Consider the following 15382-nt stretch of genomic DNA (forward strand, 5'->3'; position numbering starts at 1 on the left):
CAACAATTACCAGGAAACACAATTGGAGGAGCAAGTGCGACAGTTTTGGGAACTGGATGCAAGTTACTTGAAGAAGGGAGATGGCCTGTCCATTGAAGACAGTAGAGTGATAAAATTGTGGTCAAGCACGGCGACAAAGGTGATGGGGCACTACCAGCTCCCTATACCATTCAGACGAAATCCACCCAAGCTCCCAGACAACAAGTTAATGGCATTGAGGAGGTTAGAGGGCCTGAAGAAGAGGCTGCTCAGAGACCCGCCCTTACGCCAGCGCTATGCAGAAGAGATGCAGCTGCTGCTAGATAAAGGCTACGCTGAATCGGTGCCTCATGATGAACTTCACACAAGGCCTCACGTGTCCTGGTATCTGCCACACCATCCAGTGTTAAACCCAAACAAGCCCGGAAAGGTGCCATCATATTCGACTGTGCAGCAGAATATGGGTCAGTGTCTTTAAACAGCCAGGTGCTACAAGGGCCTGATCTAAATAACAAACTGCTGGGGGTACTCCTCCGGTTTCACCAAGGGTCAGTGGCCATCATGGCGGACATAGAGGCTATGTTTCACCAGGTCAAGGTAGCTCCGGAACACAGGGACGCCCTGTGATTTCTTTGGTGGCCGGAAGGGGATGTACAGTGGATCCCCCTGACATACTGGATGACGGTGCACCTTTTCAGTGGGGTCTGGAGTCCGTCATGTGCCTCGTATGCTTTAAAACGAACCTTTCTAGATCACAGAGATGTATGTCCTGACAACGTGGTGAATGCCCTGCAGAATTTTTATGTGGATGACCTGCTTATCTCAAGCAATCCGCTGACGAAGGAATAAGGTTGGCAGAACGACTGCGACATGTCACCTCGCTGGGCGGCTTCAGACTCACCAAGTGGGCGAGCAACAGTAAGGAAATACTCGAATCCATTCCCAAATCAGAGAGGCATAAGGAAGTAAAGGAGATCGACATAGAACGCAAGCCTCTTCCTGCGGAACGAGCACTTGGAGTAAGGTGGGACCTAGAGAAGGATCAAATGGCAGTGGTCATCAAACACTTTGAGCAAGGGGGGTCAGTTACAAGGAGGGATCTCTTGCGTGTAATCAGCTCAGTATATGATCAGCTTGGATTCCTTACACCATTCCTCATTCGCGCCAAGGTCATCTTCCAAGAGGAATGCAGGAGGAAGAAAGGGTGGGACGAGGCTATATCTGACAGCAATGAGGTGCAGTGACGACGGTGGCTGGTAGAATTAACTCACCTCGCAGATTTTAGGATACCACGGTGCTATGACCCAAGAAGTGCAAGGGGAATGTCATTTCAACTACATCACTTCTGTGATGCTTCGCAAGTGGCGTATGGAGTAGTATCATACCTGAGGATCTCTGATGGGACCGGAGATGTTCACTGTGCCTTCATCTATGGAAAGGCCAAGCTGGCCCCGCTAAAACAGCTGACTATACCCCGTCTGGAGTTATGTGCTGCCGCATTGGCTGTCAAGGTTGACGAGACATTAAGGCACGAGCTGTCGGTCGATGTGGGTCCGTCTTCTGGACAGACAGCGCGATAGTACTACAGTATATACGTAACACAGAGAGGTGGTTTCACACATTCGTAGCCAATCGAGTGGCGGCCATACACGAACAATCAGAAGTGACCCAATGGAGGCACGTGGGTTCAATACTAAACCTAGCAGATGACACGACACAAGGACTGAGTTGCTACGAAGTGAACAGAGGATGTAGATGGATTGAAGGGCCCGAGTTTCTCTGGCAAGAGAACAATCACTGGCCGCAAGAGCCCCGACTTATACTCGACCTGGGGACGGACCCAGAGGTAAAGGGGGATGCTACAACTATGGCAATAGGGGCTAAGCATGGAGAAGACCTGCTGGCGAGATTGTGGTCCAGATACTCGTCCTGGCACAGGCTGCTGCGGGGAGTTTCATGGATTAGAAGGTTTTTGCATTGGAGGCAAATGGAAGGACCAAGGCAAGTTGACAAATCAAGACTGAGGGTGAGTGAGCTCCAAGCGTCTCGAGCGGCAGTGTTGGGTTGTGTACAACGGGAATATTATGAACCCGAGATAAAGGACCTGAAGGAGCGGGGTGCACTTAGGAAAACGAGCCCACTGATCTCATTAGAGCCTCACCTGGGGGAGGATGGACTCCTCCATGCTGAAGGACGGTTGGAGAAAGCCCCCTTGATGACCGACAGCAAATACCCCGTGCTGTTGCCACGGGACCACCATGTCACGGAGCTAATAGTAAGAGAAACCCACGAGAACAAGGCTGGACTCAGGTAGAGAACATACATTAGCAGTAATGCGCCAAGAGTTCTGGGTCCCCAAGGGACGAAGGCTGATTGACCGTGTGCTAAAACGGTGTCTCGTTTGTCGTCGAGTCAATTGGAAGGAGTTACTGCAAAGACAAGCTAACCTCCCTGCCGACAGGGTATGCATGGTGAAGGCACCGTTCACACACACTGGTGTGGACTGCTTTGGACCATTCATCGCAAAGCAGGGTAGGAAACGGGTGAAGCAGTGGGGTTTTCTGTTCACTTTCCTGAACTCAAGAGCCATACACCTGGAGATTCTTGATGGACTAGACACTAATTCATTCCTCATTCATTAACACGCTTCTCGGCAAGGAGGGGTGTACCGGAGCGCATTCATTCCGACAATGGAACAAACATAATTAGAGCAAATCAAATAAGGAGCTCCGGGCTGCAGCTCTCAGCTGGGAGAAGAATGACAGGGTCCACAATGCACTGCTGAGGAAGGGAATTGAGTGGGAGTTCAACCCACCGCATGCATCACACATGGACGGTGTATGGGAGCGACAGATCCGGACAGTCAGGAAGGTCTTGCAAGCAATGGTAGGCGCGCAAATTGTGGACGATGAGCGACTCCACACATTCTTTTGCGAAGTAGAGGAGATAGTCAACGGTAGGCCCATCATCCCGACCTCCAATCATGTCAGCGACCTCGAAGCACTTACTCCACTGCATATTCTGCGCCCTAAGACTGTACCTCACTGCCCGTTAGGAGGTAAGGCCGAAGAGCCTGTAGGGACATCTACCGGAAGAGTTGGAAGCATGCACAGTTCCTACCGGACCAGTTCTGGAAGTGGTGGTTGAAGGTGTACTTACCATCCTTACGACAACGCCAGAAGCATTTCAAGCTGTTGCGTAATTTCCAAGTGGGGGACCTGGCATTGGTGACCGATTGGAATGTACCCCGTAATCATTGGATTCTGGGAAGACCGGTAGAGGCGAATCCCGGTGACGATGGCGTGGTGAGGCATGTCAAGGTCAGGACATCCACACGCAAAACCCTAACATGCCCTGCGAACAAGCTGTGTCTGCTGGAAGGGAGCTGCGAGTGAAAGTGTATATGGTATTGGTCGTAACCAACCAACGGGGGGAGTCTTACCGCATCTAACGCGGTTAAGAGAGAAAGAGAGAGAGAGACAGAGACAGAGAGACAGAGTATAGGAGAGAGAGAGAGGCACAAGGATGCTGACACGGTGTTTATGTATGTACGGTCGCGTCAGCATAACATCCATTAGCCTAGCTATAATGAACACCAGGCCTTAGAATAGATGCTATGGGCGAGTGTGGGGGGGCAGTGTGTGGGTAGACAGGGACGAGTGAGGGACGAAGTGACGTCGATCCTTGGATTTACTAGACCGAGACTCTAAAAAGGGGGGGAATTCAAGCGATGTGCGCCTCCACGTCCATCCAGTGAAACTGTTACTGCTGTGAGAATATTACGCCCGTGAGGGACTAGTGTTGTGTACTTCACACCTCTACCCACACACTGATACTGTAAGACGAGAATTGGACCCGCCACAAGTGAGTTCCCCTTGCTTACTTTAAGAATGCTTATTGATCTGCACGTGGTTGATGTCACGACATAATCCAATTATAAATGTAGGAAAGTAAGGACGAGAATTAAAGCGTTATGTGTATACGAGGTAAACTTTGGTAAATTGTAATTATGTGTATGACGAAGTGTTATAACAATCACGAGTGATGCCATTATAGCATACTGAGATAGTAAAATTCCAATTCCAGGTATGACCGAATAAATAGTCGAGTCCATCTGGGCGGGTTTCATTACCCAGTTTCCCCCTCCACGAGTGCAGGCGGTTACAGGCCTCTTGTGCATGGACCAACTTAAAGGACGCAGATTTTTCACAAGCAAGGGTTTTTGAATTCTCCAAGGACTACAAACCAGGGTTAACTATGTTTAAGCTGTATGATGATACTATTCAGCCATCAGTCAAACTGTGCCTTCAGAAATAACGTAGTAAAGACTCCTTCAATCTGTCTACTGTATCAATTCCCTCCAAGTATCCAGTTCCTGTGAAAATCTCTGCTGAAAAGCTAAAGGATTTAAAAGACTTAATGCAGTTCGTCAGTATCAGCAACCCACAGTACATGGCATTCTATGAGAACTTATTGAGAGAAAAAGAGGGGGTAGTAGGAACCGTCGTTGGGCATAATACTGATGACCCGGACGACGATTTCATTGATTATTAGCAAATTTCAATTTCATCCCCCCATTTTCAGACTACTCATGCTCAACTTTGTCTCCTAGATAGTGGATATTCTTACTGTTTCAAGTGATTGTGTAAGATCATCACACAAGCTTGTGAAAGTCTTACGTCTTATCTGTGTGTGTGTGTGTGTGTGTGTGTGTGTGTGTGTGTGTGTGTGTGTGTGTGTGTGTGTGTGTGTGTGTGTGTGTGTGTAAAAAGCTAAAAATAGCTACGTTTTGTATTAAATCAGTTTTGTGATGGTGGCAAATGATGATACCAAGATTTTTCTTATTACTTATGGAATACATTGTTTTTTGTGTCAATTTTCATAAATACCACCAAAATGTAACTATCACTTATTTCATTAATGTTTGACAATATACCCTTATGATCATCAATAAAAAGTCACTGATGTAAAAAAAAATTTCTTTTTTCCTTGCAATATATTCAGAATGTCCAGAGGAACATTTTGGTGTATGATACGTTATACAAAACCCTCACATATGCTTTGATACACTTACATACTCTGTAAATGCATTTTTCTCAAAACTTACTTTTGTTGAGTTCGCCCTTTGTATTCTAAAGGCCTCAATTATATGGAGAGAGGGTAGGTAGATAAGTACAGGAATATGCTGTCTGAATGGGCGCGGTCTCCATCCCAGAGAACACTTCACTGATCTGATTTTCATCTAAACAAACTTTGCCGATTTTCCACGATATCCGCCGACATGCCATAGACCACTACTGTGAATAGAAATTACACCAGTCCGATTTTATTATGGATGGAGGCTATCAGCGCCGACGTAATGACATGTGAAGTTACGTGGCCCTAAAGAGGACGACTGGCACTCAATGGGAGTTATATATCAAACCTGTGCACAGAGTCGGACATAAATAGAAAATGACCTTTTAACAAACTTGCCTATCCACACACCTGCCAACCTATTTAGCAATCTTCCCAACAACCTGCCAACCTTTCTACCTGCTATACCCACCTTTTCCTACCTACCTATTTAAAAACAATACAGCGTATCTGCCTATATAGGTATCATATTTCAAACCTGCATCACTTTTCAAGGAAAGAATTGATAATAAACAAGTTATTGTTTTAGTAGAAATTGGGGACATAATATTTCCGAACCATCATATTAATATATCGCAAGGACAAAGGAATCCATCAGTTAAATAATGACCCTGATTAAATCTCAAGATCCGTGAAACGTGGAATAACTTTCCATCCCATTCTGTGCCACAAGAATTTTCGATAAAGAAATATGAGTTAAGGTATCCACTACTGCAACAGTGAACTCCGTAAGTTTATAAACTGAAATTCGTTGTCTGCTAGTCTAGTCCCACAATTTTCTCGCGCCATAACAACTATGTTATTAAACATCACAACGCCCAAATATACCATGAAGTCAATCTGAGGTATTTTAAAACATAAAATATAGCCTAGTAACTTAAATTCTGAACAATTATAATATGTATATGTAAATTTACATTATACATACATACATATATATATCTACATATATATATATATATATATATATATATATATATATATATATATATATATATATATATTGTTACATAGCCTATGATTTCATCATCGTTTGTGTAATTCTAACGTACAGTATGCTGCATGTTTGATCACGAGCGTGTTCTACCTCACTCCCCCCGTCCTCCCTTATAGTAGAGTAAGTCGTTCTTTCTGTTGTTCAGAGCAGGATTGTCAACTCTTTCTCCCCATGGCTTCATTTGCGCGTCCTTCTTACAAGCTGTATCAAGCTCTGCCAGCCCCTATATAATGAGCTCAGTCTCTGCATTATTGCCACTTAGATCTACTCCACATTTTGCTCACATCTCTGTCCTCCCCTGTACAGTTATTATTGTGAGTGCTCAGGAAGTCTCCAGCCATCTAGCAGCTGTGTAATTTGAGTATAAGTGTTATTGCATTTTTTCTTGTACTGTGTAGCGTAGGGTGTTAATTCTTAGGCCTAGTGAGGTTTTTGTGATTAATGTAAAGTTTGGATGTCAGTCATTGTTAATAATATTTTGTATCTGTAATAATATATCTTGCATTCACTGAGTATTATCTGGTATCTCATTTTAACAGGGCTGACTTAGATAAATTTACACTTGCTAATTTCGTGTTAATAGAGGCTATTGCAGTTAACCATACATTTAACCTGTTTTTTGCCATTACATTATCCTTATGAGTCCTGAATGTTTTGTTGTTAGTTTGAGCATTAAACTTTAACTTGTAATTTTACCTAACTCTTTTTATTTGAACCTGGAACTTTACGGGACAGTAGTGATTTTTAGTATTCTCACTTAAAGTGTACATTATCTTTCTCTGTTCCGTAACATAAATTTGGCGACCTCTTATCAGGATATTCAGGATATTATCATAAGGATATTGCTTGATATTTTGTGACTGTGATTTATTCGTGGTCTACTATTACTACGCTTGATGAAGCCAAAGATTTTTTGTCAAATGTGCAAACAGTGTGTGCTGTAGAAAAAATAACAAAAAATGAACTTAAGCTTCTTGCTCAACAATTGGGAATTGCTGTTCGCTCTCATCATTCTAAAGATCAAATTGTTGGCATGATTAATGAAAGCTTGTTTAATGTAACTCCTCCAAATGAGCAAACGCAGATTGAATTAGCTAAGTTACAGCTAGCCCTGCAGGAGGCTCGTGCTAAGGAGGCTGAATTTCAGGCAAATGCTAAGGAGGCTGAGTTTCAGGCTCGTGCTAAGGAGGCTGAGGCACAAGTTGAACTTGCTAGGATTCAGGCAGACCATGAGTATCGCATGAAACAAGGTGGAACTGGATCATCTAGCTCTGATGATTTTGATGTGGCTAAAAATGTTAAACTTGTCGCTCCTTTTAATGAATCTGATTTAACAAAGTATTTTCAGTTGTTTGAAAGGGTAGCTACAGGTTTTAATTGGCCCAAAAAGTATTGGCCAGTACTCCTTCAAACTGTTCTCACCGGTATAGCTCAAGTAACTTATGCATCTTTGCCTCAGGATCAATCTGATAATTATGATGTAGTTAAGAGCTTGATTCTTAAGGCCTATGAGCTTGTTCCTGAAGCCTATAGAGTAAATTTAGGACAACTTATAAGCAAGATAAGCAGTCCCATGTTGAGTATGCAAAAATCAAAGAAGATCTGTTAGAGCAGTGGTTAAATTCTAAGAATGTGGATTCTGATTTTGGTAAATTTAAGCAGATGATTTTGCTGGAGGACTTCAAAAGGTGTATTAATAAAGATGTAAGCCTATATCTTGATGAGAAAAGAATAGATAATTTGTTTGATGCTTCAGTTTTAGCTGATGAATATGTTCTCACTCACAAGAGATATTCTAGAGAAAGAAGGAAAGCTGAGAGTAAGTACGTTGCCTCTACTCAGAGTACAGGTAACAGGAAAGAGAATAAAGATGATGTTTCTCAGGAAGTAAATACCAGCTTCACCTCTAGATTTCAGAAAAGTAAATGTACTTATTGTAGTAAGCTTGGTCATACTACGGAGAAATGTTTCAGGAGACAGCGTGATGTGAACAAAAAGGAGTCTTTAAATATTCAGTCAATTGGTCTAGTGTCCACTCTTGAGAGTTCCCAGAATTCCTTAACTGAGTTAACTGAACCTGCTTTGAGGGGTAAATTAAATTCTCATGATGGAGCTCCTCTTTTGAGCAGTAACGTGGGTGACACTCTCAAAACTTCATGTGCTAATTTCCTGTCTGATGGTTTTGTCAGTCCTCTGGACAGTAATAACAGGAAATCAGTTAAAATATATCGTGATACAGGTGCTTGCCAATCCCTTATGCTGACCAGTGTTCTAGGCTCTAATGTTAATTCCTCTGATGAAACTGTAATCTTACAAGGTGTAGGGAATAATTACTTCTCTGTCCCTCTGTGCAGAGTGAATTTAGAGTCTGGTTTTGTTAATGGTTCCCTTATGGTTGGGTTGGTTGAGACACTCCCAATGTCAGGTGTAACTTTCTTACTTGGAAATGATATTGGTGGAAGTCAAGTGTGTCCAGCTCCTCAGTTGTCTAGTGAGCCAGTGGCTGCGGCCCAGGATTGTGATGTCCCTGATGTGTTCCCCGCATGTGCTGTCACTAGGGCTAAGTCTAAAGTTACTGGTGACTTAGAGGATAATGATGATGATGATGTTATCCTAGCTGACACTTTTCTTGCTAATTTGGACCACTCACCAAATAAGGCAGTACCCCCTAGTGTTGATAATTTGTCTCGTCAAGAGTTGGTTGAGTTGCAGGTTGCTGACCCTGAGTTCAAAGGTCTTGCTAACTCTGCTTCCAGTGAGGAAGAGTCAGCTGGTGCTTCTACTTGTTATTATATAAAGTCATGAGTGCTTATGAGGAAGTGGAGACCCCCAAAAGCATCAGCCGACTGTGAATGGGAGGTTGTACATCAAGTTGTCATCCCTCGTGTTTGTAGGCAGGATATCATTAGAGTGGCTCATGATTCCAGTTTGGCAGGACACCTTGGAGTAAGGAAGACTGTGGCACGCATTTTGAAACACTTCTACTGGCCAGATATCTTCAGGGATGTTTCCTGGTATTGTAAGTCTTGTCACACCTCTCAAGTTGTGGGGAAGTGTAATCAGACCGAAAAGGTTGCACCTCTAGTTCCCATTCCTCCTTTTGAGGCGCCATTCACCCTGTGTTGGTGGATATTGTGGGCCCTCTTCCTAAGACTTCTTCAGGATTTTCTTATGTGTTGACCATGATTGATATGGCTACTCGTTATCCTGAAGCCATTCCACTTAGAAATATCTCAGCAAGGAACGTGGTTAAGGAAATGCTAGGGTTCTTCACAAAGTTTGGTCTGCCCAAGGAGGTACAGTCCGACCGCGGAAGTAATTTCATGTCAAATGTTTTCAAGCAGTCTCTGAAAGAGTTGGACATCACCCAGATCACGTCTTCAGCTTACCGCCCCCAGACCCAAGGAGCGTTGGAGAGATATCATCAAACACTCAAATCGATGCTCAAGAAATATGTTTGGAACATCAGAAAGACTGGGATAAAGGTCTTCCATTCGTTGTATTTGCTGCAAGAGAATCTCCAAATGAATCAATGGGCTTCTCACCTTTTGAACTACTGTTTGGCCATGAAGTAAGAGGACCCCTTAAGTTACTCAAGGAATGCTGGCTGTCTGAGGAAGATGACGTCAACCTGCTGGAGTATGTGATGAAGTTCAAAGAACGGCTGTCCACTGCTTTACAGCTGGCGAGAGAGAATTTAGGAGCTGCTCAGGAGAAGATGAAGACTTGGTATGATAAGAAGTCCAGGTTACGCCACTTTCAGCCAGGAGATCAGGTTTTGATTCTGCTACCGGTGCATGGGCAACCTCTTCAAGCCAAGTTTAGTGGTCCTTTTTTCGTGGAGAAGAAACTCAGTGATGTCAACTATGTCATCGCCATACCAGATCGTAGAAAGAACAAGCAACTTTGTCACATCAACATGCTAAAGTTATATCACAGGCGGGACGAAAATAACCCAGTCTGCACTGTAGCTGTTCCACCCGAGTCTGCAAGTGAAGTTCTTCCATGCAGCATGAGCCTGAGTGATAGTTTGGGGAAGAATCCTGATATCATGAATGATCTCCAGACTAAGCTTTCTCATCTAGCTCCCGAGGAAAGGCAGGAGTTTTCGGCATTATTGCAGGAGTACCCGCAAGTGTTCTGTGCTACTCCAGGAAAAACCACTGTGTTGATGTATGATGTCGATGTTGGAGACGCAAAGCCAATTAAACTGCCTCCTTACCGTGTGAATCCAGTGAAAGTTCCTCTCATCCAGAAGGAGCTTGGCTACCTGTTGGACCACAAGATGATTGAGCCCTGTCAGAGCGAGTTGAGTTCTCCTGTCACTCTAGTCCCTAAGCCAGGTGGGTCACAGCGGCTTTGCATCAACTACAGACGTGTTAGTCAGATAACCAAAACGGACACCCTCTCCCTCGCGTGGAAGATTGCATAGACAAGATCGGAAAGGCTAGGTACATAAGTAAGTTTGATTTGTTAAAGGGATACTGGCAAGTACCTATGACTGAACGTGCTAGGGAGATCTCATGTTTTGTAACACTAGGAAAGACTTTTGCATGTTCTGTAATGCCATATGGTATGAAGAATGCACCAGCCACATTTCAGAAGCTCATGAATGTTGTAACAGAGGGTTTGGCAGGGTGTGTTGTTTATATTGATGATGTATTAATCTTCAGTGACAACTGGAAAGATCACCTATGCTATGTCAGTAAATTTCTTGAGCGTTTGGTTCAGGCTAATCTTGTAGCTAATTTATCAAAGTGTGAGTTTGGTCAAGCTAAAGTTCAGTACCTTGGGTACGTAATTGGTGATGAACATGTTGCACCACCAGGAGCTAAGGTTCAGGTTATAAGTGATCTTTCCAGACCTAAAAGTAGGAAAGAGCTACAAAGATTTTTGGGAATGGTAGGTTATTACAGGAGATTTGTTCTTAACTTTTCAATTCTTGTATCACCACTTACAGACCTACTGAAAAAGGGAGTTAAATTTGTCTGGACTGATGACTGTGAATCCTCTTTCAGCAAACTTAAAGCTATCCTATTAAGTCAGCCAGTGCTCGCTACTCCAAATTTTGCTAAGCCTTTTAAGATGGCTGTTGACGCAAGTGATACAGGAGCTGGGGCTGTTTTGCTGCAAGAGGATGATCAGGGTATTGAACACCCTGTATCTTATTACAGTAAGTTCACTGCACCTCAAAAGAACTACTCAACTATTGCGAAAGAACTTTTGGCCTTGATTTTGGGTTTACAGCATTTTTCATTTTATTTGTGTTCTGGTTTTGACCCCATAGTCATTTATACCAATCATAACCCACTGAAATTCCTTAGTAAGTTTAAAGATAAAAATCAGAGATTGACAAGATGGAGTCTACTTCTTCAGGAGTATTCATTAGACATACAACATATCAAGGGGAAAGAAAATGTTATTGCAGATTGCTTATCTAGACTTTAGACAGATTGTTTTAGAGTAATAAGAAATTTCCTTTGTAAATTTCTTTTTCTTTGTGGGGAGGTGTTACATAGCCTATGATTTCATCATCGTTTGTGTAATTCTAACGTACAGTATGCTGCATGTTTGATCACGAGCGTGTTCTACCTCACTCCCCCCGTCCTCCCTTATAGTAGAGTAAGTCGTTCTTTCTGTTGTTCAGAGCAGGATTGTCAACTCTTTGTCCCCATGGCTTCATTTGCACGTCCTTCTTACAAGTTGTATCAATCTCTGCCAGCACCTATATAATGAGATCAGTCTCTGCATTATTGCCACTTAGATCTACTCCTCATTTTGCTCACATCTCTGTCCTCCCCTGTACAGTTATTATTGTGAGTGCTCAGGAAGTCTCCAGCCATCTAGCAGCTGTGTAATTTGAGTATAAGTGTTATTGCATTTTTTCTTGTACTGTGTAGCGTAGGGTGTTAATTCTTAGGCCTAGTGAGGTTTTTGTGATTAATGTAAAGTTTGGATGTCAGTCATTGTTAATAATATTTTGTATCTGTAATAATATATCTTGCATTCACTGAGTATTATCTGGTATCTCATTTTAACAGGGCTGACTTAGATAAATTTACACTTCCTAATTTCGTGTTAATAGAGGCTATTGCAGTTAGCCATACATTTAACCTGTTTTTTGCCATTACATTATCCTTATGAGTCCTGAATGTTTTCTTGTTAGTTTGAGCATTAAACTTTAACTTGTAATTTTACCTAACTCTTTTTATTTGAACCTGGAACTTTACGGGACAGTAGTGATTTTTAGTATTCTCACTTAAAGTGTACATTATCTTTCTCTGTTCCGTAACATAAATTTGGCGACCTCTTATCAGGATATTCAGGATATTATCATAAGGATATTGCTTGATATTTTGTGACTGTGATTTATTCGTGATGTCTACTATTACTACGCTTGATGAAGCCAAAGATTTTTTGTCAAATGTGCAAACAGTGTGTGATGTAGAAAACAGAACAAAAAATGAACTTAAGCTTGTTGCTCAACAATTGGGAATTGCTGTTCGCTCTCATCATTCTAAAGATCAAATTGTTGGCATGATTAATGAAAGCTTGTTTAATGTAACTCCTCCAAATGAGCAAACGCAGATTGAATTAGCTAAGTTACAGCTAGCCCTGCAGGAGGCTCGTGCTAAGGAGGCTGAATTTCAGGCAAATGCTAAGGAGGCTGAGTTTCAGGCTCGTGCTAAGGAGGCTGAGGCACAAGTTGAACTTGCTAGGATTCAGGCAGACCATGAGTATCGCATGAAACAAGGTGGAACTGGATCATCTAGCTCTGATGATTTTGATGTGGCTAAAAATGTTAAACTTGTCCCTCCTTTTAATGAATCTGATTTAACAAAGTATTTTCAGTTGTTTGAAAGGGTAGCTACAGGTTTTAATTGGCCTAAAAAGTATTGGCCAGTACTCCTTCAAACTGTTCTCACCGGTAAAGCTCAAGTAACTTATGCATCTTTGCCTCAGGATCAATCTGATAATTATGATGTAGTTAAGAGCTTGATTCTTAAGGCCTATGAGCTTGTTCCTGAAGCCTATAGAGTAAATTTAGGACAAACTTATAAGCAAGATAAGCAGTCCCATGTTGAGTATGCAAAAATCAAAGAAGATCTGTTAGAGCAGTGGTTAAATTCTAAGAATGTGGATTCTGATTTTGGTAAATTTAAGCAGATGATTTTGCTGGAGGACTTCAAAAGGTGTATTAATAAAGATGTAAGCCTATATCTTGATGAGAAAAGAATAGATAATTTGTCTGATGCTGCAGTTTTAGCTGATGAATATGTTCTCACTCACAAGAGATATTCTAAAGAAAAAGGGAAAGCTGAGAGTAAGTACGTTGCCTCTACTCAGAGTACAGGTAACAGGAAAGAGAATAAAGATGATGTTTCTCAGGAAGTAAATACCAGCTTCACCTCTAGATTTCAGAAAAGTAAATGTACTTATTGTAGTAAGCTTGGTCATACTACGGAGAAATGTTTCAGGAGACAGCGTGATGTGAACAAAAAGGAGTCTTTAAATATTCAGTCAATTGGTCTAGTGTCCACTCTTGAGAGTTCCCAGAATTCCTTAACTGAGTTAACTGAACCTGCTTTGAGGGGTAAATTAAATTCTCATGATGGAGCTCCTCTTTTGAGCAGTAACGTGGGTGACACTCTCAAGGGTTCATGTGCTAATTTCCTGTCTGATGGTTTTGTCAGTCCTCTGGACAGTAATAACAGGAAATCAGTTAAAATATATCGTGATACAGGTGCTTGCCAATCCCTTATGCTGACCAGTGTTCTAGGCTCTAATGTTAATTCCTCTGATGAAACTGTAATCTTACAAGGTGTAGGGAATAATTACTTCTCTGTCCCTCTGTGCAGAGTGAATTTAGAGTCTGGTTTTGTTAATGGTTCCCTTATGGTTGGGTTGGTTGAGACACTCCCAATGTCAGGTGTAACTTTCTTACTTGGAAATGATATTGGTGGAAGTCAAGTGTGTCCAGCTCCTCAGTTGTCTAGTGAGCCAGTGGCTGCGGCCCAGGATTGTGATGTCCCTGATGTGTTCTCTGCATGTGCTGTCACTAGGGCTAAGTCTAAAGTTACTGGTGACTTAGAGGATAATGATGATGATGATGTTATCCTAGCTGACACTTTTCTTGCTAATTTGGACCACTCACCAAATGAGGCAGTACCCCGTAGTGTTGATAATTTGTCTCGTCAAGAGTTGGTTGAGTTGCAGGTTGCTGACCCTGAGTTCAAAGGTCTTGCTAACTCTGCTTCCAGTGAGGAAGAGTCAGCTGGTGCTTCTACTTGTTATTATATAAAGTCAGGAGTACTTATGAGGAAGTGGAGACCCCCAGCAGCATCAGCCGACTGTGAATGGGAGGTTGTACATCAAGTTGTCATCCCTCGTGTTTGTAGGCAGGATATCATTAGAGTGGCTCATGATTCCAGTTTGGCAGGACACCTTGGAGTGAGGAAGACTGTGGCACGCATTTTGAAACACTTCTACTGGCCAGATATCTTCAGGGATGTTTCCTGGTATTGTAAGTCTTGTCACACCTGTCAAGTTGTGGGGAAGTGTAATCAGACCGAAAAAGGTTGCACCTCTAGTTCCCATTCCTCCTTTTGAGGCGCCATTCACCCTGTGTTGGTGGATATTGTGGGCCCTCTTCCTAAGACTTCTTCAGGATTTTCTTATGTGTTGACCCTGATTGATATGGCTACTCGTTATCCTGAAGCCATTCCACTTAGAAATATCTCAGCAAGGAACGTGGTTAAGGAAATGCTAGGGTTCTTCACAAAGTTTGGTCTGCCCAAGGAGGTACAGTCCGACCGGGAAGTAATTTCATGTCGAATGTTTTCAAGCAGTCTCTGAAAGAGTTGGACATCACCCAGATCACGTCTTCAGCTTACCATCCCCAGACCCAAGGAGCGTTGGAGAGATATCATCAAACACTCAAATCGATGCTCAAGAAATATGTTTGGAACATCAGAAAGACTGGGATAAAGGTCTTCCATTCGTTGTATTTGCTGCAAGAGAATCTCCAAATGAATCACTGGGCATCTCACCTTTTGAACTACTGTTTGGCCATGAAGTAAGAGGACCCCTTAAGCTACTCAAGGAATGCTGGCTGTCTGAGGAAGATGACGTCAACCTGCTGGAGTATGTGATGAAGTTCAAAGAACGGCTGTCCACTGCTTTACAGCTGGCGAGAGAGAATTTAGGAGCTGCTCAGGAGAAGATGAAGACTTGGTATGATAAGAAGTCCAGGTTACGCCACTTTCAGCC

The 15382-nt window shown here is 42.6% G+C and overlaps 2 protein-coding genes across 2 annotated transcripts; both read left to right on the forward strand.

Annotated features, from left to right (window-relative positions):
- Window positions 1-540: 540 nt before the first annotated feature.
- Window positions 541-1223, forward strand: LOC145409054 (uncharacterized). The gene is made up of 2 exons (XM_080279609.1): window positions 541-576; window positions 807-1223. Exons 1-2 carry the CDS (start codon window positions 541-543, stop codon window positions 1221-1223), a joined length of 453 nt encoding a protein of 150 aa, XP_080135735.1.
- Window positions 1224-1846: 623 nt separating this feature from the next.
- LOC145409056 (uncharacterized) lies at window positions 1847-2293 on the forward strand. Its single transcript, XM_080279610.1, has one exon. The coding sequence runs from the start codon at window positions 1847-1849 to the stop codon at window positions 2291-2293; it is 447 nt and encodes a 148-aa protein (XP_080135736.1).
- Window positions 2294-15382: the final 13089 nt, after the last annotated feature.

This window comes from Coenobita brevimanus, chromosome 79 (genome assembly GCF_032717465.1).
Source record: "Coenobita brevimanus isolate Jiangsu-jjx chromosome 79, ASM3271746v2, whole genome shotgun sequence".
Taxonomy (NCBI): Eukaryota; Metazoa; Arthropoda; class Malacostraca; order Decapoda; family Coenobitidae; genus Coenobita; species Coenobita brevimanus.